This window comes from Protopterus annectens, chromosome 9.part0 (genome assembly GCF_019279795.1).
Source record: "Protopterus annectens isolate FY-2018-M chromosome 9.part0, PAN1.0, whole genome shotgun sequence".
NCBI classification, from domain to species: domain Eukaryota; kingdom Metazoa; phylum Chordata; order Ceratodontiformes; family Protopteridae; genus Protopterus; species Protopterus annectens.
In genome coordinates, this window is record NC_056743.1 from 127,485,826 (window position 1) to 127,510,487 (window position 24,662).

At 39.1% G+C, this 24,662-nt stretch overlaps 1 protein-coding gene across 2 annotated transcripts in view; it reads left to right on the top strand.

The window, feature by feature from the left end:
* PDHX (pyruvate dehydrogenase complex component X) overlaps nt 1–24,662 on the top strand; it is a 1,629,376-nt gene that overhangs the window by 1,401,465 nt on the left and 203,249 nt on the right. For both annotated transcript variants that reach the window (XM_044082641.1, XM_044082640.1), the window contains one exon: nt 13,024–13,182. In XM_044082641.1, the coding sequence (XP_043938576.1) occupies nt 13,024–13,182 (159 nt within the window). The remainder of the gene's footprint in view (nt 1–13,023; nt 13,183–24,662) is intronic.

The following is a 24,662-nucleotide window of genomic DNA, read 5'->3' on the forward strand; positions in this document are numbered from 1 at the left end:
TAGTTTGTGGGCGAGTGAGAGTTGATACCACTGAAGGAGGTGAGGGAGTTCAAGCCAGCTCAGTTCAGCAAGTGAGAGACAGTGGTGACTATGGTAGGATGCCCCTGTGGCGAATTTGGCGATTTTGTTGTAGCAGGTCTCTAGCTTGTTTAGATCGCATTGCCTTAGGTTGGTATATATTGGAGAGGCATACGATCGCATTGCCTTAGGTTGGTATATATTGGAGAGGCATAAAGTAGGGTGGAGATAAGGTGGGAATTTGCTATTGAAATCTTTGCTGCTTTGGTGAGAAGTTGCTTTTTGGATTTGTTTTTTTATTTATTTATTTGTTATTTGTTATTGGAGTTGTTATTGGATACAGTTGGATGCATTTCATGACAATATTTTGAAATGTATCCGTCTAGAGTGTTCAGGTTTAACAGTATACCAAAATTATTGCACTCATGTACAAATCCACAGGAGCTGTTAAACTGGAGCTTAACAGTAAAAAAAATCAAATTAGCAGAAGCAAGCAGCAGATCCAGACTACAGTGAAATATTTAAATATAAAAATGAATGAAAAACAAGCAACGCTTTATCACTGTGTGCCACAGACTAGGCTGGACCCACATGATCTGTGGCAGGAGAAAATGGAAATGAAAAAATGAAAGGTTCTAAAGGTTTTTTGGACACTGATCTGCCAGTAAATAGGTGGAAAAATGAACATGGAAATATCTCACTGAATACTGGAATTGTCTTGTAAAAGACAGCTGTTTAATTTACATGTATCTCAGAGCAACACCACTTCCTTCTTCCACAAAAAGGTGCAACTATAAAAAAAAGTATTTATATTCATTATCTATTTATTTATTGCATTTTTACTAGGGCAGTTCAGCTGGACAAACAGATGCCCCTTTTCAGTGGAAGGCCAGGGAGAGACGCTTGCAGTAGTTACAAGCTATACAGATACTGTACAGGTATTTAAAAAAATTATACAGAAGCATATGGACATAAAAAAATGTTGCAAAGACTATATATATATATATATATATATATATATATATATATATATATATATATATATATATATATATGTAATGTGTGTGTGTGTGTGTGTGTGTGTGTGTTAGAAATTATTTACAAGACTGATCTTTAGGTATACAATATGCAGTATGTTTTCCAAGACACATCAGAAGTTGTGGCATTAGATCTAACAAAGGGAGTTAGGTAGAAGCTGATAAGGGAGGAGGAGAATAGAATAAAGAAAAGAACACGACTGAGTTTGACTAAAACATTTGAGCTGTAGGAAGTTATAGGCAGAGGTAGGGTAAGAACTTGGGAATGGAGCATGAGCATAGCCATGTATCAGATGGAGTTTGCTTCAGCTTTTTTACCTCATCTCAGTAAGAGTATATTTATTTATTTATTTATTTTATTTATTTTACATTTGTTGACCTGGATAGTCCGACTGGATACATGTCCATTTTCAGCGGAGGCCCGGGGAGAAAAGCTCCACAATGTCAGACGGTTACATACATGTTCAATATTACATATTATTACATTTAGTAGTCCAGTTAAGGAGAAAGATATACAGTATATATCATAACAAAAACAATCTAGCAATAGCTATCCAAAAAAAATAAAAAATACAATGGTCCCTATACAATATTATAAAGCATGTTAGGTTAAAGGACAATAGCTCAGGACTATATCCTGAAGGAGTAATTTCCTTATCTTTGGTGTCTTGACTTAAGCACGTTTCATTTATGACTAGGATATTACAGCGTATAGAGTTCCAAATTTTTGCAGTATAGGATGAGTACAGTATGTCTTCCACTGAGTTCTTGGACTTGCATACAATCAGTAACAGCTTGTTGATAGACCATAGTGGTCTGGTGTAGTTACACTGCTGGAGCATGTTGCTTAGGCTTGGACACTTTTCAAGAAGGTATAGAAGTTTTGTAGGTGGTCACTAATTGTGAACAGATTAGGGAGTGTCATAGCTCAACCAACTGAAGTTGTTTTAGTGGTATACATTGCTGAGTTCAGTAGAGGGTTCATAAGCTATGGTTAGCCAATCAATATTGAGATCACGCATTATCACGGCTTCTTAAAATATGTTTGATGAGACACGGGAGAGAATTTCTTCTGCTGTATCAATATTGTTACCAGGGGTATGTATATTCATATGATACACAGGCTTTTATGTGTATTTAGTTTGAGTGATGTTATTAGCATCTCTGAATTTTTAATTTTTATGGTGTTGAGATGGGAGATGTAGAGGCTAAGTTGTTGTTTATAGATAATGACTAACCTCCATCTTTTTTTCTAGTCCTGTCTAGTCTTAAACTATATCCTGAAGGAGTAATTTCCTTATCTTTGGTGTCTTGACTTAAGCACGTTTCATTTATGACTAGGATATTACAGCAGTATTGAGTTATCCAGGCGTACTTCCGCGGTGGTGCAGCAGTAGCGTTGTTGCTTCACAGCAAGAGGTTCTCCTGTTCGATTCTTGGCTAGAGTGCGGGGAGTCTGCATGTCCTCCCCACAGTTGGGTTGGCGTTCGAAAGACATGCATAAATGGGCATGCCTTCGTTGAAGGTTGAACCTTGAGCTGGCACCACGGCGTTCATCAAAATCTACTGCCAATCATTAGCGGACCATATTTCTGCTGTGGCGACCCCTAACCGAGAATACCCGAAAGACAACAACATTGAGTTATCCAGGCATGGACATCTGGCAATTTAGTACAGATGTTGCATATAGGTGTAAGCCAGATGTATTTTTTGAAGGAACATGTGGTCTAGTGGTAATGCTAGTTACGTTTGATGGGCCTGAGTTATGTTGACACATAGGTGTAGGTAGTACCTATAAGGGAGTGTGAGTTGAGACATTTATATCTGAATTTTTGGCCTAGGCTTAGTTTGTTTGGTGGTAGTTTATGGGTAACAGTAAGGTTTATAAAGAGTGTTTGGTTTGTGCTATAAAGAGAAATGGAGATAAACTAAAAGAGTGGAATGTATCAGGTAGCTAAAAGTCTAAGTAGTGTAATTTTTAAAATTATTTAAAAGGAGATTGTGGATAGGAGATAACGTGCGCTAGTGTTATGAGAAGTAATAGCATGGGTAGCAGTAAGATTATCATCTTGGTAAGTAGATTTTTTAATGTGAAAAAGAAAGAGAAAATAAGGAAATTTACAGGAGCGAAGGTTTTGTGGTATTTTGGTATAGATTTTTAATATGTTGTTATGGAGGAAAGTGCATTTAAATGAATATGTTGAGATTGATCATTTGTGCAGTAAAATTGGTTTGTTGAAATTGATGTAGAGCTTTGGGAAGGGAAAGATGTATTTAAGTGAGGTTGAGAAAGGAATGGTAGTAAGATGGGAGGAGCTTGGTGGCCAGGGAGATGTTTGAGTAATTGGATTGATTGCTGATGTGGTTGGGAGGAGATGGATGACTAGAAGATTAGAGTAGGTGGTGGTGGGTGGGAATTGGGGGGTAGGGTAGGGGTACAGAGTGGACTGAACCACTGGAGCAGAAGAGCTGAAGAAAAGCAGTCAGTGTAAGTAGCACTTTCACAGTTTTTCTTTTAGTTAAAGTACAGCTTCTTTTAGATAAGTAACTTGGGGTATATACATACTTGGGGCAACTGAACTAGAAACTTAGTTGTTCTATCTTTCGGCTTTTCCCGGTTAGGGGCCGCCACAGCGGAACTCCGGTCCGCAAATGATTGGCAGTAGATTTTTACATACCGAGTTGCCAGCCCTGATGCACAACCTTCAACGAAGGTACACCCATTCACGCATGTCTCCACACAGAAGACGCTTTCACTGAGAATCAAACAGGACAGCATCTTACTGTGAGGCGACAATGCTACCGCAGCACCACCAACTAGAAACTTAGTAAAAACAGAAATTTAAATAAAGTGACTTTTCTAGAGACATTTTTTCCTGTAACATATTTAGCTTGCTCTTTTATTTTTTGGTTTGGGTACAGATTTGATTTTGCATTGGTGTGTCAGTGCTGACTGCAAGCCTGCCAGTGTTTACATCACAGAAGATATAAAGCTCAGAAGCACAATAATATTGGCTTGGCCAATACTGGGGTCAGGTCGAGTCTTTGCATGAGTGGTAGTTTCCATTTGCAGTTTGAGTCAGCTTTGTTGCTTGGCTGGTGTATCTGAAAGACATGGAAGATGGCTGTAGCTTGAAAGTCTGGAAGAAAACAGAGGGCTTAGCCAAAGATGAATGGGGTTTCTAAGTGTAAGTCGGGATATAACTGAATAGATGGTAGGGTGTTATAAGCATGGCCTGTGAATGCCATCTGAGTGATGAAGAAAACACTTTAGAGGAATAACACAAGTCTTCTTTGTTAGTGAAGATGTCAACACATATCGATCTTTGGCTCCTTATACAAAAAAATGCAGTCATATGCAAAATGCTAATGTTTTCCATGTAGTTTCAATCCTACTCAATAATACAATAGAGTAATGCATACAGGCTATGAAGCTATTAATCTAAGATTATACTATACCATTTCACAAAGTATTGATAAGATAGCAGCTTTTGTATATGCAGTTAAGTTAGTAGTGTTTACAAGGTGTTTACTGAAAACTTGTCAGATAAAATAAAACAGCAAGGAAGCATATCAAACAGTCAAACAGTTTTACAGTAAAAGTCCACTGATATTTAGCATATATCAATTGTTAACTCCACAAAGGAAAACCAAAAAAAACCCAAAAGTTATATATTGACCATAGGGCACAGGAGCATTCTAAAATCAAAGCAGTTTATTAATAATTAATCCCAGTGTTTTCATTCACCACAAAAGTCCCATTACGTGCAGCCATTTGTATTCGATCCAAAACATTCTGCCCAGCCGTATGAATATGATTCAAGACATTTTGTCCCTCAGAAACATGCTGTTGAAGAAAATTACCATTTAATGAACGTTCCCAACTGGAATTCATCTCCTGGTTGTGTAGAAGCTGCTCTAGATGATTTCCTCCACTTTCTCTGGTGGAGTCTACTTCCTTATTGCCAGGACATCCACCCAATGATGAATGTGATGTCTGGGCATGTTCAATCCTGTCCAATCTCTGTGAGATTTGCTCCATGAGATTGGTTAGGTTGTCGATAGTCTGACCAATGGTTTGAGAGAACAACAACTGCATCTCCCCCTCCTGTATGCCCGAAGCCATCAGAAAATGCAAACTCCACAAATGAAAACCAAAAACCCAAAAGATATATATCAACCACAGGGCACAGGAATGGTCACTTTAAAATCAAAGCGGTTTATTAATAATAAATCACAGTGTTTTCGTTCACCACAAAAGTCTCATTACGTGCAGCCAGTTGTGCTTGATCCAAAACTTTCTGTCCAGCTGTATGCCAGCTTGTTTCTCAGGGACATAATGTCTTGAATCACACTCATACGGCTGGACAGACTTTGCTTTATCACACTCAGGCATGATCGTGTAATGTTAGTTTATTGGCTAGGTATTTATTGAGGCTATAGCATACATTTCTTTTTTCTGAGAATGAGATCTTGGCTGTCAGGCAATCTTTCAATATTTGGCTAGTAAAACCTCTTCTTCATCAAAACTCCAAAATTTGCACTTTCGGTCAGCTATAGCCATTCTAGCTCATTTTAATTGTTTGTAGCTAGCAAGATATTGCAATAATTAAGGCAGTAACCTGAGGTGAAACTACGGATATTTCTTATCTGAACTTTCTCAAGGCATTTGACACTATGCTGGATGAAATTAGTACAGAAGTTAAACAGGCTTTAAGACATGGGCCAGGTTGGAAGCTGCAGAAGTAATCTGTCTGCATGGCAGACCAAGCTGATTGATGTTATGATGTGTTTTCATAAAGGAAAAGGAAGCTACTAGTGGAGTCTGAGTTGGGAATAATCTTCTGCAGTCATCATCATCATCATCATCATCATCATTATCATTCCCCCTTTTTCTACATGGGGTTTGGGTGTCTCATCAACTGTTGTGTCCGTCTCTCTCAGTTTAATGCTGCTCTCCTACCTACTTCAAAAATCATGCATGACTCTCATAGGTCTCTCACACAATCCAACCATCACTTTGCTGGATGCCCTTGTTTCCTCTAGATTTTTTCCTTTCTGTCCCAAATCTCTTTCAGAAGATTGTCTTCTGCTTTCCTGCAGATTTGCACAAAACACTGTAATATGTTCTTTTCGACCTTCTCTGCCTTTGAAGCTACGTGGCCTGCTACTTTAATATCATCATTTCTTCATCTGTACCATAGTGTGCATCCTACTTCGGGTCTATGTTATAATACCGAAAATCTTTTAAGCGAACACGAAAACACTGACACGTATTGCGCGAACCGTGATTATGTCGAACGTACGAAACCGCGAAATTCAAAAAGTCGAAGTGTCATGGTTGGCCCGTCTGCCGTACAGCTCCTTAAGGTAAGTGTGCGATAGTTATGGACCTTAGGGTTAGGGTGCGGGTTAAGGTAAGTGCATAGATAGGTAATGTATGTAAGGTTTAGTGTAGGGTTAGAATTAGGGTTTTGTTAAATGCATGTGTATGGATTATTTGTTTTGTTTTGGTATATCGCTGTAGGGTAAGTGTGCGATAGTTATGGACCTTAGGGTTAGGGTGTGGGTTAAGGTAAGTGCATAGATAGTAATGTATGTAAGGTTTAGTGTAGGGTTAGATGTAGGGTTTTGGTGTTTTACTTTAGATTAGGAGTAGGGTTTTGGTTAGTGTATGTGTGGTTTATTTATTTTGTTTGGGTAGGCAGTATGTAGTGGGAGGTGGAGTTGGCCAACTATGGGGATTCGACTTTTTGTATTTCACAGTTTCGTACATTCAACATAATCGCGGTTCGCACAATACGTGTCGGTGTTTTTGTGTTCGCTTAAAAGGATTTTTGGTATTATAATATAGACCCTCCTACTACCTGTTTCAGTCACTTCATCTCCATCACCTCTAGCTTCCTTGAGGTTTCTGTACCAAACAGTAGTAATTGTCGCACCCCAGTTTTGTAAAACTTACTTTGCAGCTTCTTTGGCATGCATCTGTCATATACTACCCATGACACTCAGTTCCACTTGACTCTGAGTCTAGCTTTGACCTCTTCATTCAGACTTCCATTCTCCTCACCATACCTCTTAACCTCTTAGTATTAGAAATCTGGGCAAAGCCTAAAATAATGGGGGGAGGGGTTGACAAAGTCCCAAAAATAAGGATGGATTTTAAATATTGTTCTTATAAATTTGGAAATTTGTTAGAATAACATAATTTGAGTTACCATGCGTTTTCTGAAGGATATGAGGTATGGAACTCAAATGTATGTCATTTAGTGACTTCAGTCCTCGGTGATTTGCCAGAAAGCCACAAATGTTATGAGGAATAGACAAAAAATGTGAGACAAAAATCTCGACATTCTTCAAAAATCTGGACAGTTGAGAAGGTATGTCATCCACCCCTCCCAGGTATTTGAAGCTTTTAACTTATTCCACTATTTTCCCTTCTTAATAAATTCTCAGCTCCTTCTGATTTCCCCATTTGCAGCAATTACAACTGTCATATCTGTACTCAGTTTTCATTCCATGTGCCTTCAGTTTTGCATTCCGTTCACCTAGCCTTTGCTGAAGTTCTTTTTGACAGTCTGACTGTATTGCCTCATCGTTTACATATAGCAGCTTTGTTTTTCTCTTTTCTCAGACTTGTTTGCTAATGTACTATTTCACATATATGAACAGCAATGGGCTCTGAGCTGAACTCTGAGGTACACCCCCTTCCACTGGTATCCCCTCTGTGCATCCAAACACAGTTTATATTTGTGTTGTATTTTATATTTGTATAAGTTTTCTCTTCCCTAGTCTGTTTTACCACACACACCATCGATTTTTTTAGCATGCTAACAAAGTCCAACACACCAGCAAGATAGAATAGTTCCTTATCCTACTGTATACATGATTTTCATAGCCTTACAATGTGATATCAGAGTAGTGATTATTATCACTGAATATTTCTAGGTTGCTTTCTCATTGCACAGTGCAACAAATATATTTCCATTGCCTTATCTGCCCCTCCCACTTGGGTATCACAGAATAGAACCAGTTATCACATTACATGTCTATTTAAAGATCATCTGTAAAGGCGCAAAATGAAATTTTCTTTTCATACAAAAAATGTTTGCATGCATACTTTTCTGTGTAAAAGGAAAAGTTCATTTTGCAGCCTTTAGAAAATTAGTATTTTAAAAATGTCTTCCAAATGCAGAAGACTAAAAATACAGAGCTGTGTTTATGGAATTAATATTAATGGCTGGGCGGAAGGTGTTGATGTCAGTCTGGGTTCCAGCTGTAATTATGCTGGATTATCATAGTTAAATAGTTGCGTATTAGTTAGTTAACTGCCAAACTGTTAAACTGTTTGGCAAAAAAACTAATGATTAATTTTTTGCCAGCGGTTCATTTAGCAGTTAGCAATTACTTAACTAGTACACAGTTACTTACCTACATTAATCCAGAATAATTAGAGCTGGAACCCAGAGTGACGTCAACACTTTCCACCCGGCCATTAATATTAATGCCATAAAAAGGCCTCCATATTTTTAGTCTTCCAGATTTGGAAGCTATCTTTAAGACAAATTTTCTACATGCTGCAAAATTAACTTTTCTTTTTACACAGAAAAGTGTTTGCATGCATAAAGATGTATGTGAACACTTTTTCTTGCAAAATGAAAATTTTGTTTTGCGCTTTTAGACATGATCTTTAAGCACACACAACAAAGCTTTCTGGTAGTTCAGTACCAGCATAACTGGATTAGTAATGTGTTTGTTGTTACCACATTAACAGAAAGGTGTGCTTTCATTTGTCTTTAATACTTCTGTTTGAAATTGCTGCCGCTGTCACTAGCTGGTAAAGTAAGACAAATGGAAGTGAAATGCACTCATGGGCTATATATATCTTTAAGAATTATATTAGTTAAGTAATTCACATTTGTCAGTCTTCCGCTGCCACATGCCAACATTCTACCGAAGAATTTTCCAGCAGTTGTTATAGCGATGGTAAATTAAAAATGAAGAGGTGAGTTTCTAATGTGTCCAAAGAGATCCATGGAATGTCAGTAAAAATGACACTGGAGAGGGGCTGGCATAGAAAATGATTTTCTGCAAGTGATGCTAACATCTGCAGTGGAATTGATACACCAAAAGGCTTGAAGGGGGTGAAACATGACTTCTCAGAAATGCAGAAATGCCAAAAATGCCCTACTGAATGACAACTTAGATTTAATGCAAATAATGTTCATTGGAAGTCAAAAATACAAGGCAAAACTGCAGTTTGAAGATGAGGTGGAGCAGTACTAACAGTAACAGAAATGGAAAGAGAAGGCGTGACAGTTATTAAAAATCGACTGCTTATGAGCAATTACTGTGTAAAGTGGTAAGGAAGGCTTAGAGATGATTTTTTTAATTTACAGAGAAGCATTGGGAACCTCCAAACACTTGACCTGACCCAGTTTGGCTTTGTTAAGGGCAGATCATGCCTACTAAACCTGGTTGACTTCTTCAAGACAGTCACCAAGGCCATAGATGAGGGGAAGGTGGTTCACACAGCCTACCTTGACCTCGCCAAGGCTTTTGATACCATTCCCCACTCGGGAATTATAGAAAAACTCACCAGCCTGAACATAAACCCCTACGTCATGAGATGGGTTGCCAACTGGCTTACAGACAGAACTCACATGGTAAGAATAGTGGGCTCTAGGTCCAACTCTAAACCAGTCACAAGTGGTGTCCTACAAGGCTCGGTCCTGGGGCCCCTACTGTTCGGCGTATACTTTTCAGAAGTGCAGGCAAACACAGGAGGACTATAGCTAACCAAGTTCGCCGATGACTGCAAACTGGGAACCATAATTGCCTCTCTGGCTGACACGGACATTCTCCAAAAGGGCCTTACTGAGACGGGCACCTGGTGTCAAAGTCATGGTCTCAAGCTAAATGCCAAAAAATGCATAGTCATCCCATTTGGGAAAAATAAAACACCTATGAATTACCACATAGGTGGCAGCCCCTTAATACAGAAGAGGTAATAAGCGATCTGGGGACCCAGGTAGATAGTAATCTCTCCTTGACAATCATATTGCCAAAGAGTTAGGAAATCTTTCTATGTAGCCCATCTAATTACTAAACGGTTCGCATCTAGAAATAAAGAGGTTATAGTGCCCCTCTACTCGTCACTCATCAGACCCATCATAGAGTACACTGCCCCATTTGGGATGTACCTCACAAGACACTTCCAACAGCTGGAAAGACCAGAAAAGTACTTCACCAAGAGGATTACTGGCCTCAAACATATGTCCTATGCAACCCGACTGGAAAAACTCTGGCTGTACTCAGTAGCATATTGCTTACTCAGAGGTGATCTCTGCCTCACTTACAAAGCCATGTCCAACTCAGAATTGATGGACATGCTCCACCTAAAGAAATCCAAGTCACTGCGAGCCACTCGCTCTAGTGAGCTAAACCTCACCACAACAATAAATAGAACATGCTGGAGGGATAGATTCCTGTCACAGAGACTCCCCATGCTTTGGAACAAAATTCCTAACTACATTAGGCAGAGGCCCTCACTAACACTCTTCAAGAGAAACCTTGACGAGTGGATAGGTAACAGAAAATAGACCCCTGGGATCACTTCATTGGCTCTTCTTGACAGAGGCTTAGCTCATCAATGGGGTGGTGAAAGCTGACACACTCTGGCTAGGCTTATAAATGCCCTCGGGCAGATAGCCTAGTACCTACCTATGAACCTATTATCAGTAAAAAGAGTGAGGCTGTAATTGTCTTCCACAAAGAAATATTGAACATTTCTCTTGAGAAGTGTGCAGTTTGGGGACCCAGTCTTTGCATGGGCATAGACCGCCACAGAGAAATTCAGAGGTGTTGTATGGATCCAAAACCTTTGTGGGAAAAAGTCACTGGAGGATAACTTTTGTACATTTGAGGAAAGCAGGAAACAAGCAGCCATTGGAGGTGCTGTAGTTATATTAGGAGAGTCAGTAGATATAAGAGCAGCATTTTTGAGAGATTACACTTGAACAAGGGTCAGCAAGTTAAAAATAGAGGAAGACACCTTCTGAGAGATCACTGCTGCCGTTGTAGTTTAGAAAAACAGTTGATTTTGAATCTAGATGGTTTGTTACATGTCGTCTACCTTTGCTTGCATTTGTATAATGTTGGTGCTTCACACAAGTCTAATTGTTTGTGTTTCAACCTATCCTTTCATCTTATGTCACTTTTAAGAAGTTGATGTATCAAAGCAAGGTGTTGGTCTGTCATGTTCTATGTAATCCTGAATCACATCAGCCAACGAACGCCCTTCAGCACTCATTGTTTCTGTAGCAGGTACGGTTTTTATAAGATCGGGTTGCTAGCCGGAGACCCAGCCCTCCTCAGAGGGTGCACCGCATACTCGCATGAACACACTCACACCTAGGGCCAATTTAGAGTGTCCAGTCCACCTACTGCATGTCTTTGGAATGTTGGTGGAAACCGGAGCACCCAGAGGAAACCCACACAAACACAGGGAACCCATGCAGACTTCACACAGAAGACTCCCCAGCCGAGAATCAAACCAGAGAATCTGTTGCTGTGAGGCGACAGTGCTAACCACTACACCACTACGCCATCCGCTCTGAGCAATAGTAGTCTAAAAAACAAAGCAGAACTTTTTAATGAAATGTTAGTTAGATGATCACAGGTTAATAAACTGCACAAACAAAACTTGTTCCTTTCATTTCCCATTTAACGCTTTTTTTTTTAAATTTTGTGAGCAGATTCATTGGTACATAGTTTTCTGTTCCTCAAAGTTTTTTTTATTTTTCACAGGCACATAGTTTTCTGATGCAATATTTACTAATAAATATTTGCAACTAAGATTAGTGCACATTTGCATTTCATCCTCTGTTAGTAAATGTTCAATGTTTCATTACTCTGCAGGACTTTGTAGCGTCTGTGATTACTCCATGTTTGTGAATTAGTTTTGTTGTATTTTTTGTGAATTTGTTCACTCAGGCTGTGCCTGCAAATGGTCTGTTGTGATCAGTGTACACCCCCGGTAAACAAACTTAAAAAAATAAGTAAATAAATGAATATATAAATAAAAAATGGCAATTCTTTTACTCTTATTTTCTTGTTCTAATATATGAGGCCAAAACATGTCTTCAGTCATGCCTGGTCATAACTGAAACAATTGTGATATAGATGCATGTCATAAATAAGTTTAATTAGGTGTTAAAAGAGGTTTTCATTTAAAATTCTGAGGTAAGGTTCAGTGACCACGGGTTGTCCAATTATGGTTGGCTGACCCAAGTTGCCGATTCTTTAATTGTGTGAGTCCTGGTTCAGCAAATGCACAGTGCATTCACACAGATGAGGTCGCTTTTGTAACCAGAGATCGCGGTACAGTGGGGATTGGGAAATTTACCCTTTTCCCCACTGTAATGCAGTCTCGGAGTTGGAATATGTAATGTGCAGAGGGTGTGGGGGGTGCAGAGGTTGCCCCCCTGCAAAATCATTGTGTAGGACTGCATTCTACAAATGTCGAGAAAGGTTGGCTTCACAACAAGATGTGTGTTTGTGACATTCTGTCCTTCTTAACATTCTATGTTCAACATTTTAGTCAACATTTAAGGTAAGAATGTCTTTTGTGTGTTGACTATATGATAGTAAACATTTAAAAGATTATTATGAGCAACAGTGTCAATGCTTATGTGTCCCACCCCTTAGCTAATATTTCTTGTGAAGCAAAATATGTTTCAGAATACGTATAACTACAGTAGTCCTGAAATTATATTTTCATTCACATTTTAGCTTTGCATGTTTGACTTGGCAGCCTTTGACATTACTCTTTCATTGTGTCATGACTGCATTTGCTTGTTGGCAGAGTGTACAAAAAATGCTCCTGCGACGTACTATTAAAAATTTACACAGATAATTCATTCTGCTGCTCCCATAGTTAACAGTTGACTTTTTATGTAATTTGCAGCAAGTTCCAGATGTAAATGTGGTTTGGAGTGGAGAAGGCGCCAAGCATTTGAACTCCATTGACATTTCCATTGCTGTAGCCACAGACCGTGGCCTTATTACACCAATCATAAGAGATGCTGCCGCTAAGGGAATTCAGGACATTTCTGCATCTGCAAAGGTAAGTTGTGTGGTTACACTCAAACTCAATTATTTTATTAAAGCATTTAATCATCTGACAACTCATAGGCATACAAGGATAATGCTTTAACTACAACCCAAACTTTCCAAATTCATTTAGCAGACAAGACACTGGAAGAGTTGGCAGAGGAAGTGAGGGGCGTGATTGGGCAGCACCTGCTCATCTCTGTCAGGGAGTAGTATAAGGAATGAATATTGGGGGTACATACTTTGTCTTAAGTTCTCCAGCAGCAGAGACTAGAGATCAAATGAAGTTACTCGATTAGTAAGGATGTAGTGCCTTCTATATGCCTTCTATATGATTACACCAGTAAATGAAGTGGGTGATGCACCTTTTCAAAGGCCATTTACATGCCTACCCCTTAAATGTCCTTGGGCATACACAGAGAAAGACAACAGAGTTAAAAAAAAAAAACTCTACTCCCACCCCCCCAAAGAAAGGCTGCTTCCAGGGCTGAACCCTTGCTGTGAGTGGAGTGAATGGGCTGTCTGACCATCTCCCCTTGGGGAACAAATGAATTAATAGGGAGTTGATGGCCAGAAGTGGAGATCAGGAGAAAAAAATAAAATGAGTTTAATCCTAAGCAGACAAAGAAAAAAACAAGATATGCAGTAAATTGTTTCAAATAAATATCAGTTAAGAAGTCATCATGTAAAATAAGCATTGACTGCTAGTCCATTTGCTTTACAATGAACATGTTTCAGTGAAAGCATGACCTAATATTGACTGCAGCAACTAACGATAACCATACTTTTAAATCAGTAGCACTTTATTTCATTTTGCACTGACACTTAGAGCAGACAATTAAGGCTTTGAGATGTTAAACAGCTTCATTCTGTAGTCTTGGGTGTGATATTGTTAGCATACTTTTACCTGCTGTGTAACTCTGAACAAGCTACATAAATAGAGAATGTGCCAGGGATATCCCTGTTGTAGTACAATTATTTGAATCTTGCTACACTTGGATACCACGTCCTTGAATTTTTACTATAGATTGAGAAATAGATTATTTACTTAGTGACTTTAATGAGGTGAGGAGAAGATGCAAGCCTCCCACACCTGCCACCCTACATCTTAATAATAAAATGTCCTGCAAGGTTGCACAACCTTGAGGAAAGTTTGCAAAATATAGTGAAATGGTCTGTTGATGTAGTGGGATGTGATGGACTATTTGTTTACACTAGTGTGGGTCTACCTGGCTAATTAATTTCTTCAATCATAAAGCAAATATCTTTGAAAAATTAATAAAATCTGGTTAAAATTCCATATAGATGGAAAGCCCGTTGGTCTGAATGATACAGTTCTACCAGTGCCTTGTTTTACATACTCCAGAAATCCATACCAAACACTTAGCAATAGAGGGTGTTTATTTCCTTGGGGTAAGTGCTGCTGGTTGTTACAGTATGGAAGCAGGTAATTTATGAAATAAATGTTTTGTTTATACACGTGAGCATTAATTCATTCATACATTTATTTGTTCATTTAACTGTGTAAGCTCACTAGACACTGTTTGCTTAAATGACTATTTCAGTTATATTGCATGCAGTTAGGGACTAAACTGTCAGAACTAGATAAAAAGGTCTGGTAGCAAACAACAGACATTTTGTGGAGAAAGTATAAAACAGTAGTCAGAAGACAGAATAAACATTGTCCAAAACTATTGATCTGAAGTAGTTAACTTCATTTGTGTAGCAACCTTTGGGAATCGGATCCGACCTCAGATCCGAGCCGGCAGTTTTCAACAGCTTTAGATCCGAGCTCCAAGCTCCTCCCCCTACCCATAATCCCCTGCCAACCCTGACTGACCCCAGATCTAGTTTGCCGCGGTTTCGTTCAGCAGCTTGATCCTGAGTCTCCTGGTGTTCTCGTCTCTTCGTGAGAAAAAATTTTTACTTTTTTAAATCCTTTTCTGTATTTTTTGGTGTGAGAGTGTGCTTAACCCTCCTCTTCCTCTAATGCTGAAGTTTCTTCAGAAGGCCATTCGGTTGGGGAGCAGGATAATCCTCATTGCCCCGTTTTGGCCTTGTCAAACCTGGTTCCCTTACCTTTGGTCTCATCTCGTGAATCCTCCTTGGATTCTGGATCCTCGTCCGGATCTAATATCCCACCCCCTAGATCTCCCAGTCCCGAACCTGGACAACCTCAAGCTCATGGCTTGGCTGCTCCAGTTCCATTCATAGCTAGGACTCCCGGTATCTCTTCCCCAGTTAAAACCATTCTAGTAGCTGCGCACAAGCCTTCTACTAGAAAGATCTACAGCAGCAAATGGAAACGTTTCTCCATTTGGGCGGAACGCAAAAATTTGGATCCTTTTACAGCTCCTCTGCCCGTTGTATTAGACTTTCTGTCAGGACTGTTTCATCAAGGAGCTAGTTCCTCCACAGTCAAGGTCCAACTAGCAGCTATCTCTCATTATCATGATGGAAATTAATTTGGCCCTTTGATCACCACGAAATTGTGTAAGACCTTTTTGAAGGGCACCTTTTTGCTCAGACCCCCAGTGAAGGAGGTTGTCCCTCCTTGGGATTTAACGTTGGTGCTTCAGGCCTTGACAGCTCCCCCATTTGAGCCTGCAGCCTCCATAGATCTTAAATTCTTATCATGGAAAACGGCCTTTCTTGTCGCTATCACCTCGGCTCAAAGGGTCTCTGAACTACAGGCCCTATGTGTAAAACCTCCTTACTTGACCTTTCACAAGGATAGAGTTTACCTCAGGACCAATCCCTCCTTTCTTCCCAAGGTTGCCTCTGAATCAAATATTAACCAATCCATCAACTTGCCGGTCTTTTTTCCTAACTACCGTAACAAAGGGGAATACAAATTACATTCATTGGATGTGCATAGACAACTTCGCTTCTACATCCACAGGACATCTGGTCATAGGAAATCCGACCAGTTGTTTGTCTCCTTTGCCAAATTTAACTTGGGTAAACCTGTATCAAAAGTCATCCTTTTGGCATACGACAGTTCGGGCAGGCCCACACCTCAAGGAGTCCATGCTCACTCTACTCGATCTATGTCTACCTCTGCGGCTTTCAGAGCTAGAGTTTCTTTGGATGACATTTGCTCGGCAGCCACTTGGGCTTCATCTCATACTTTTATTAATCACTACAAATTGGACATTATCTCCAGAGGGAGAGCATCCTTTGGCTCTGCAGTGCTCCGGAACATCTTTCCATAAAGGCCGCCCAAGGTTCAGGTAGCTGGGGACTCTGTCCCAAAGGTTGCTACACAAATGAAGTTAACTACTTCAGATTAAGAAGTTATGTACTCACCATAACGTTCCATCTGAGTAGGTAAACTTCATTTGTTAGCGACCGTCCCTCCCCCCTGCCCCCTCACTTGCAAATGTTCTCATACTCAGGTCCATGGGTTTTACCCATTTATCTTGGGATTAGTCATTGCAAGCAGTTTTATGCTGTGGGGCAAACTTAATCTGAGGTCAGTCAGGGTTGGCAGGGGATTATGGGTAGGGGGAGGAGCTTGGAGCTCGGATCTAAAGCTGTTGAAAACTGCCAGCTAGGATCTGAGGTCGGATCCGATTCCCAAAGGTTGCTAACAAATGAAGTTTACCTACTCAGATGGAACGTTATGGTGAGTACATAACTTCTTATTCTATACAGGGGCAAACCACCCTAATATCATACCGCATGATACTTATTGTTTCACCTCCATGGTTGCTTTTGCCCAGAGAAGAAGAAAATACTTGGTTTCACAAGAATTAGGTGTTTGACTTTTCCCTTTCTACAGATTCATTGTGACGTGATCCATACGCTTGTTTTTTTAGAAAAGTTAAAGCTTCTGCCAACTTGTAACTTTAAATCTGTGTTCTTCCATAAATAAAATTATCTTTCTAATCTTTTCCTGAAAAATTTGATTCATTGTATTCATTCGGTGATATTGTAATAAATATATTAATAACAGCTCTGAAACGTAAATTGTTAAAGCTCCCTTATCTGCCAATTTCAAACAATAAAATTATTTTATATTATAGAATTTAAAATGTATTCATGACAGTATTTTGTCCTTGATGATATGAATAAGCAGACTAACTCCACGTATCAGCACAAAACTCTTGACCCATACAGTTTGGTTTTGTCAAAGAGAGATCATGCCTGTTAAACTTGGTCAACTTCCTCAAAACAGTCACCAAAGCCATGGACGAGTGGAAAATGGTGCACACCGCCTACCTTGACCTAGCCAAAACCGTCGACACTATTCCCCACTCAGGCATAACAGATAAACTCTCCCAGCTCGGCACCAACCCGTATGATACCAGATGGGTAGCTAAATGGCTCACTGATAGAACCCACTCAGTCAACAAAAAAAAAAAAGTCACTACACACCCCAAAAAACATATAATTGAAAACTATCTTACACTACTCCATCTATTACAAGATGGTGATATACACCCAGGCCCACAAACTACTAATAACTTTAACATTGATTGAAAACTTGTAACAATGTAACCCCTACTTCCCATATAAACTTTTTATGGTTTCAAACAACTAATTGATATAGATCTAAAACTATATCAAAAAACACTATATTCAAAAAAATTTAATCCTGAAATAGTTTCAAACTGGATCTGGTCCCACTAGACTGGTCCCCTCTTAGACAACCTCTCTGAACAATGCAGTTTGAACATTTTAACTCTGCATTCCTTGCACTTCAAATCACCATGCCCGGAAATGCACCATTAGGAACAAAGACCAAATAGCAATTTTAACCAACCTCCAATACTAAATAAAAAAAAACTTAGTAAAAATAAGAAGCTTGGAAAATGCCCCTCTAGAGAAAACACAAATCATCAAACCTTTAGAGAGCTCAGAAACAAAACCCCACATATCATCAGACAAAAAAAAACTACTTACTTTGAACTTCAGCAACCAAAAAAAAAACAAAAAAGTTCTGGTTCACATTAATAATTCATTCACCCCAGGCAAAGTAGTACACCAAATAGGGGAAGCCACCTCTAGTAGTAGAACCGTAAAGAGCGGTGTACCCCAAGGATCGAACTTGGAGCCTCTACTGTTTGGGATATACTTTTCTGAGGTGAAAGCCAAAACCAGTGGTCAGTGGCTGACCAAGTCTGCAGATGACTGCAAGCTGGGCCCTGTATTAAATTCCCCTAGTGATGTGAACATCCTCCAAGAGGGCCTTACCCAAACTAATGACTGGTGCCAGAATCGTGGCCTCAAATTGAATGTCAAGAAATGCATCATTATCCCCTTTGGGGAAAATGGAGTACCCACTAATTATCACATTAATAGCAATGTACTAAGTACGCAAGCAGTTGTTTGGGACTTGGGCACCCAGGTTGATAACAATCTGACTTTTGACCCCCATGTTGCTTCCATTGTATGGAAGGCTTTCTATTTGGCCCACCTCATATTTAAGGGTATTTCATCCAGGAACAAGGAGGTCATAACATCCCTGTACTCCTCCCTTATCAGACCCATTATCAAGTACAGTGCCCCCTTCGGCATGTACCTTGCCAAGCACATGCAGCAGCTGGAGAGATCACAGAGGTTCCTGACAAGGAAAATCTAGGGTCTCAAACACCTATCCTATACAGAGAGGCTAAAAAGCCCTGTCCCTCTACTCAGTCTCATACAGACTGCTCAGAAGTGACCTGTGTCTGGGATACAAGGCCATCTCAGACCTAGCCTTGAAGGAGTTGCTGCATATCCATTAGTCAAATTCCACTCACAACCCACATGCAAGGCCTCAACCTGGTCTGTGACATTAATAGACCTTGTTGGCGGGATAGATTTGTGCCCCAAAGACTCCTCCATCTATGGAACAGTCTCCCTCTCCATGTCAGGTAGAATACCTCTCTAGCCCTCTTTAAGAGGAACCTGGACAACTGGATGGGTAACAGAAAATACACCCTTGGGATCCCACCTGTGTCCCTGCTGGACAGGGGAAACAGGTTCTGACTTTGTGGGAACATGGGCTAAATTCTTGGCTAGGCTTATAAGGGCCTCCAGGCCAATAGGCTAGTATCATCCTGTGAACCTATAAAAAATAATTAAATCTGTTTAACTGTAGAGTTAAAACAGTAGAGAAATGTTGTAACAGTATAACATTTTTATGTCATTGTACATGAAGATATACAAGTATAAAGTGTAGTTACATCATTTTTTTTTTCTCCTTATAAGTATGTTTTTTTTCAGACTGGAGCACTGCAATATAAATTACTGAGGATAATGGTGTGTGTGTGTGTGTGTGTGTGTGTGTGTGTGTGTGTGTGTGTGTGTGTGTGTGTGTGTGTGTGTGTGTGTGTGTGTGTGTGTGTGTTACTGCATTAAATAAGCTAGAAAATGTTTGGGCAGGATGACCACTGTTGCAAATACAGCTTTTTTTTATAATGGCTTGCTGATATGATTAACAAAACATATTACTTTGTGGGACATATGCACATGAAGATGTTCTGCCATAGAACGGTGTGACTTCAGAGGATCTTCTCATGCTTACTTATGAGTTCTTATTTATATGTGTCTGTTGCATCATTACACTACACAAGCACTGCTATGTAGCTTCATTGTATTTTATTGAGGAGGCGTGTATTGCAGTGTGAACTTGAAAAGTCAATATTTTTTCTTCCTCATTAACAATCTGTGACCTAAAATTTTTAAGTACAGTTGTACAGTTTTTCTTGCCAGAGTAATTGTAAAATAATGCCTAATATAAATGCTCACATGCTAGTAGCTGGGGACAGTATTGTTGCTACTTACTCTAAATGCCAAGTGCCATAACTCTCACTAGTCTGATCCTAGTTAATTAGCCCTTCCACCACCTGACCCCTAGCAGCACTAGAACCCTAATTCTAACCCTAAAAAACTCCCACACAGTACCTAACCCTATCCTTATCATTTGCTTTCCAAACCCTAAAGTCCCCAATAGCTCCTTAAACCTAAAACTTCACTCTCCCCTCCATAACCCTAAAGTCCTCACTTGCGTCTTAACCCTAAACACCTCTCCTGCTCTCTAAATGTAAAACTCCCTTTCCACTCCCTAAACTTTGTAACCCTAAACTCCGTTCCTACTCCCCAAGTCTAAAGTTCCCTCCTTCGTAAACCTAAATGTCACTCTTCGTTGCTGCTGAAACCCTTGTCTATAGTTCATCCCCCTTCCACTCCCACACCACAGCTGCTGGACTTGACTTGCTCAGCCTTGGTGATTATGTTTGGTTGAGATGCAGCAGCTGCACTTTCACCGCTTGGCTGCTGCATCTTGCTTGAACACAGCAGCCATCCATGTAAGCTACATGATGCTGAGTCCTTGACTGTGACTAAGTGGTCTCTGAGTATTTGGAACTTAGAAGCTTGTAGTAGATCCTGTAAAATGCTATTGTCTTGTTTTCTCATCATTATAAAATGCAAAAAAAAAGTCACAGTTGTATTCAGTAAAGTATGTTTCTCACTCCTGTGTGCATTAATATGTTGTACACTGCAATGCTACTTTCACTGTCTGTTGTACAGACAAAAAAAACATTGCAGGACAGCTGTTAATACAGTGCCTTTAATACAGCCTATTCATGTTGTTTTATACAGCCTCTACAGTCAGTTGTCACAGAATAACACAATGTTGCTTTCTTCTTACACACTGCACAAAGTAAGTTTTTCATTTCACCATCTCATTTCACTGACTTGGTATCATACAATAACTTTTGTTATCACAGATTAATTATGTTGCTGTCCCATTGCAAGCACACAGTATAAGTTTTCTCTTCCCTTGTCTGTTTTACCACACACACCATCAATTTTTTAGCATGCTAACAAAGTCCAACACACCAGCAAGGTAGAATAGTTCCTTATCCTACTGTATACATGATTTTCATAGCCTTACAATGTGATATCACAGAGTAGTGATTATTATCACTGAATATTGCTAGGTTGCTTTCTCATTGCACAGTGCAACAAATATATTTCCATTGCCTTATCTGCCCCTCCCACTTGGGTATCACAGAATAGAACCTGTTATCACATTACAGTATACAAGAAATTGTTTTTTTCAGTTTCCGTGTCTATTTAAAGATCATGTGTAAAGGCGCAAAATGAAATTTTCTTTTCACACAAAAAATGTTTGCATGCATACTTTTCTGTGTAAAAGGAAAAGTTCATTTTGAAGCCTTTATAAAAGTATTATTTTAAAAATGTCTTCCAAATGCAGAAGACTAAAAATACAGAGCTGTGTTTATGGCATTAATATTAATGGCTGGGCGAAAGGTGTTGATGTCAGTCTGGGTTCCAGCTGTAATTATGCTGGATTATCATAGTTAAATAGTTGCGTATTATTTAGTTAATTGCCAAAACTGTTAAACTGTTTGGCAAAAAAACTAATGATTAATTTTTTGCCAACGGTTCATTTAGCAGTTAGCAAGTACTTAACTAGTACACAGTTACTTACCTACATTAATCCAGCATAGTTAGAGCTGGAACCCAGACTGACGTCAACACCTTCCACCCAGCCATTAATATTAATGTCATAAACAGGCCTCCATATTTTTAGTCTTCCAGATTTGGAAGCTATCTTTAAAACATTGCAATTTTCTACATGCTGAAAAATGAACTTTTCTTTTTACACAGAAAAGTGTTTGCATGCATAAAGATGTATGTGAACACTTTTTCTTGCAAAAATAAAATTTTGTTTTGCTCTTTTAGACATAATTTTCAAGCACACACAACAAAGCTTTCTGGTAGCTTTGGTAACTGGATTACTAAAGTGTTTGTTGTTACCACATTAACAATAAGGTGTGCTTTAATTTGTCTTTAATACTTCTGTTTGAAATTGCTGCCGCTGTCACTAGCTGGTAAAGTAAGACAAATGGAAGTGAAAAGCACTCATGGGCTATATATATCTTTAAGAATTATATTAGTTAAGTAATTCACATTTGTCAGTGTTCCGCTGCCACATGCCAACATTCTACCGAAGAATTTTCCGGCAGTTGTTATAGTGATGGTAAATTAAAAATGAAGAGGTGAGTTTCTAATGTGTCGAAAGAGAGCCATGGCTTCTCACCTTCAAAGTGACAGAGAAATATAAATTGCACCAACCTTAGCAAAATATAGGAGTCCTTTAATGCCAGATAAAATTGCACAATAATGTTCATGCTGTACACACTGCTTTCTTAATAATAGCTATATGTTGCTTTCTTCTAACACAGCATTAAATAATTTCACTGCTCAGTGTCCCATTACATAGAAAATTATTTGTTTTCTTGAAGTCCTAGTGTGTGAACGAAAGCGCTCAGCTTTTGTGGTGTATGACTTTCTGAGAGTTTTCTGTCGGTAGAAAGTACTATGTTTTGGTCTTGGCCATGGGCGCTGGTGTTTGTGTGGATTTTTAAATGTTTCAGGTTTTGTTCACTACGCAGGACATTTTGAGTTATTGGGTGCATTAAATGGCAAACAGAATAGAGTATTGCTATTTTGCTATGTTTATTTCCTATTATACAGTGCTTTAAATATATTTCCATTTCTTCATTTGTGCACACTTTAATAATCTACTTATTTATTTGTTTATTTATATGTTTATTTATCTTTGTTTGCTATTATGATGATTTCCAGAAAGAGGTTGTAAGTTTTACAAGGTTTTTATTTGCTTTTATTTGGGGGGGGGGCTGCCGCAGATACAAGTTTTTACACTGCCAAATTCCATTCAGTTCAGATATCTACAATAAAAAGGTAAAATACAGGTGAAGAAACTTGTAATAAAAGTAGAAACATTTTATTGATCGCTAGGTTAGTAGGAAGTAATTGATTTGTTTCTGCCTGTTAATTTTAAAAAAAAATTCCCACTTTACAAATTTTCTTTACTGGTACTCTGCAGTCCACTGGATTTAGTATTGTATTGCACCTGATGTACTATGTGTGGCTGAGTATTGTATTTTTTCAGCTAAAGAAGTACAGAATTGCATATCAGTAGGCAATTGCTTGTGGTAGCAAGGGAAAAAAGAGGAATCTTCTGGAGTTCCCAGGAAATGTTTTGGCTGCTGAAATAGTGCAGAACATGTATGATACTATGGTATAGAAGGATGAATTTCTCCTGTGTTTCACCTAGATGACCCAAAATCAGGTAGTGGCTTGGACATAGAAGGAACTGGTGGGAGACAGGGGGAATGAGTTGCAGATGCCAGCTTACCCATACTGGGCGAAGGAGGTATTCTGGTCCAGTGCATTGCTGACAGCTGCTGTGGAAAGAGTTGCACAGAAAGTAGCATATGGGCCAGGATGTGTTTTTGGCTCTGCAAAGCCACAGTCATGTGGTAACCTTCATGGGGCATGTGCAAGAATGTACATGCCCACAAGGGAAGATATTGCAGTGTGCTGCCATGTATGTGACCATGCTTACCGGCTGCAGAGAGAAGGGTTAGAAGTAGAAGGAGAAACCCTGAAAGCTTCACGGATGACAGTCTCAAGTGATCAGTTCTTACCCAATAGGGGAATCTGCATATTGATCAATTGTTGAAGGAGTGTTAGTTGGAAGACAGTAGGGGATAACAGAGTGCCATAGTCTAGTAATTCACTAGGGGTATTCCTTCTTAATCTTAATGAAGTTGTCATCTTTTATAGAGCAAGGATCACAGATTGTTAGGGCCTATCTTTTTTTATCATAATGTCATGGCAGACTTAGAGTCTTAGTATCTCCACTAGAGATTTTTTTTAGCTGGCAGTAGATGCTTAAATATCTTGTTAGGTGTGTTTTTGTACTGATGTAGTGAATTTACCATTGAAATGTTACTATTAGAAGTCTGCAGGTTACTGTGCTCATTTCTTAAACTTCACTCTTTGTTTATATATCAGTATTTACAGTTTATGTAAAAATCCAGTTACATTTTGTTAGCAGCTCTTGCGCACATTCCAGATACCCTCCTCCTCAAGCTCCCTCATATGTCTGGGTTTGCATTTTTTACTCATATTATCTGCTTGTTTTTTCCCCCTTTCTCTGCGCTAGTATTCACTTGACAGAATATGCTGCAATACAGAAAAAAATATGGGATTCAAGGGCTGTTTGAGGGAGAAGGGAGAGATGGAATATAGAAGTGACAGAACAGTAACAAACTGCAAAAGAAAAATGTGCTTTATGAGCTGTACGTTTCACAGCGGAGTGCTGTATTCACTCAGCAATAGATGATCTTTTACTTTTTGTCCAGTGATAAGGAACGTTACTAGTTTCTGCCTAAACTAAGACAGTTGCCTGATACTACAATCACTGCATTTATTCATCTGCACAAGGAAAAACACTGCTCTCATACAATAATGACTCCATTGTGTTGCAGAGGATTATAATGCATCAGATTCAGGTTTATACAACCATACAGTGCTTTACTTTGCACAGATAGATGTTGGTCCATGTTTGCTATAATCAGTATTTCACATTAATTTCCCAGCAGTCAGATATCACAGAATAGTGCTTGCTATGACACATTTGCTCAAACTCTATACATTGTT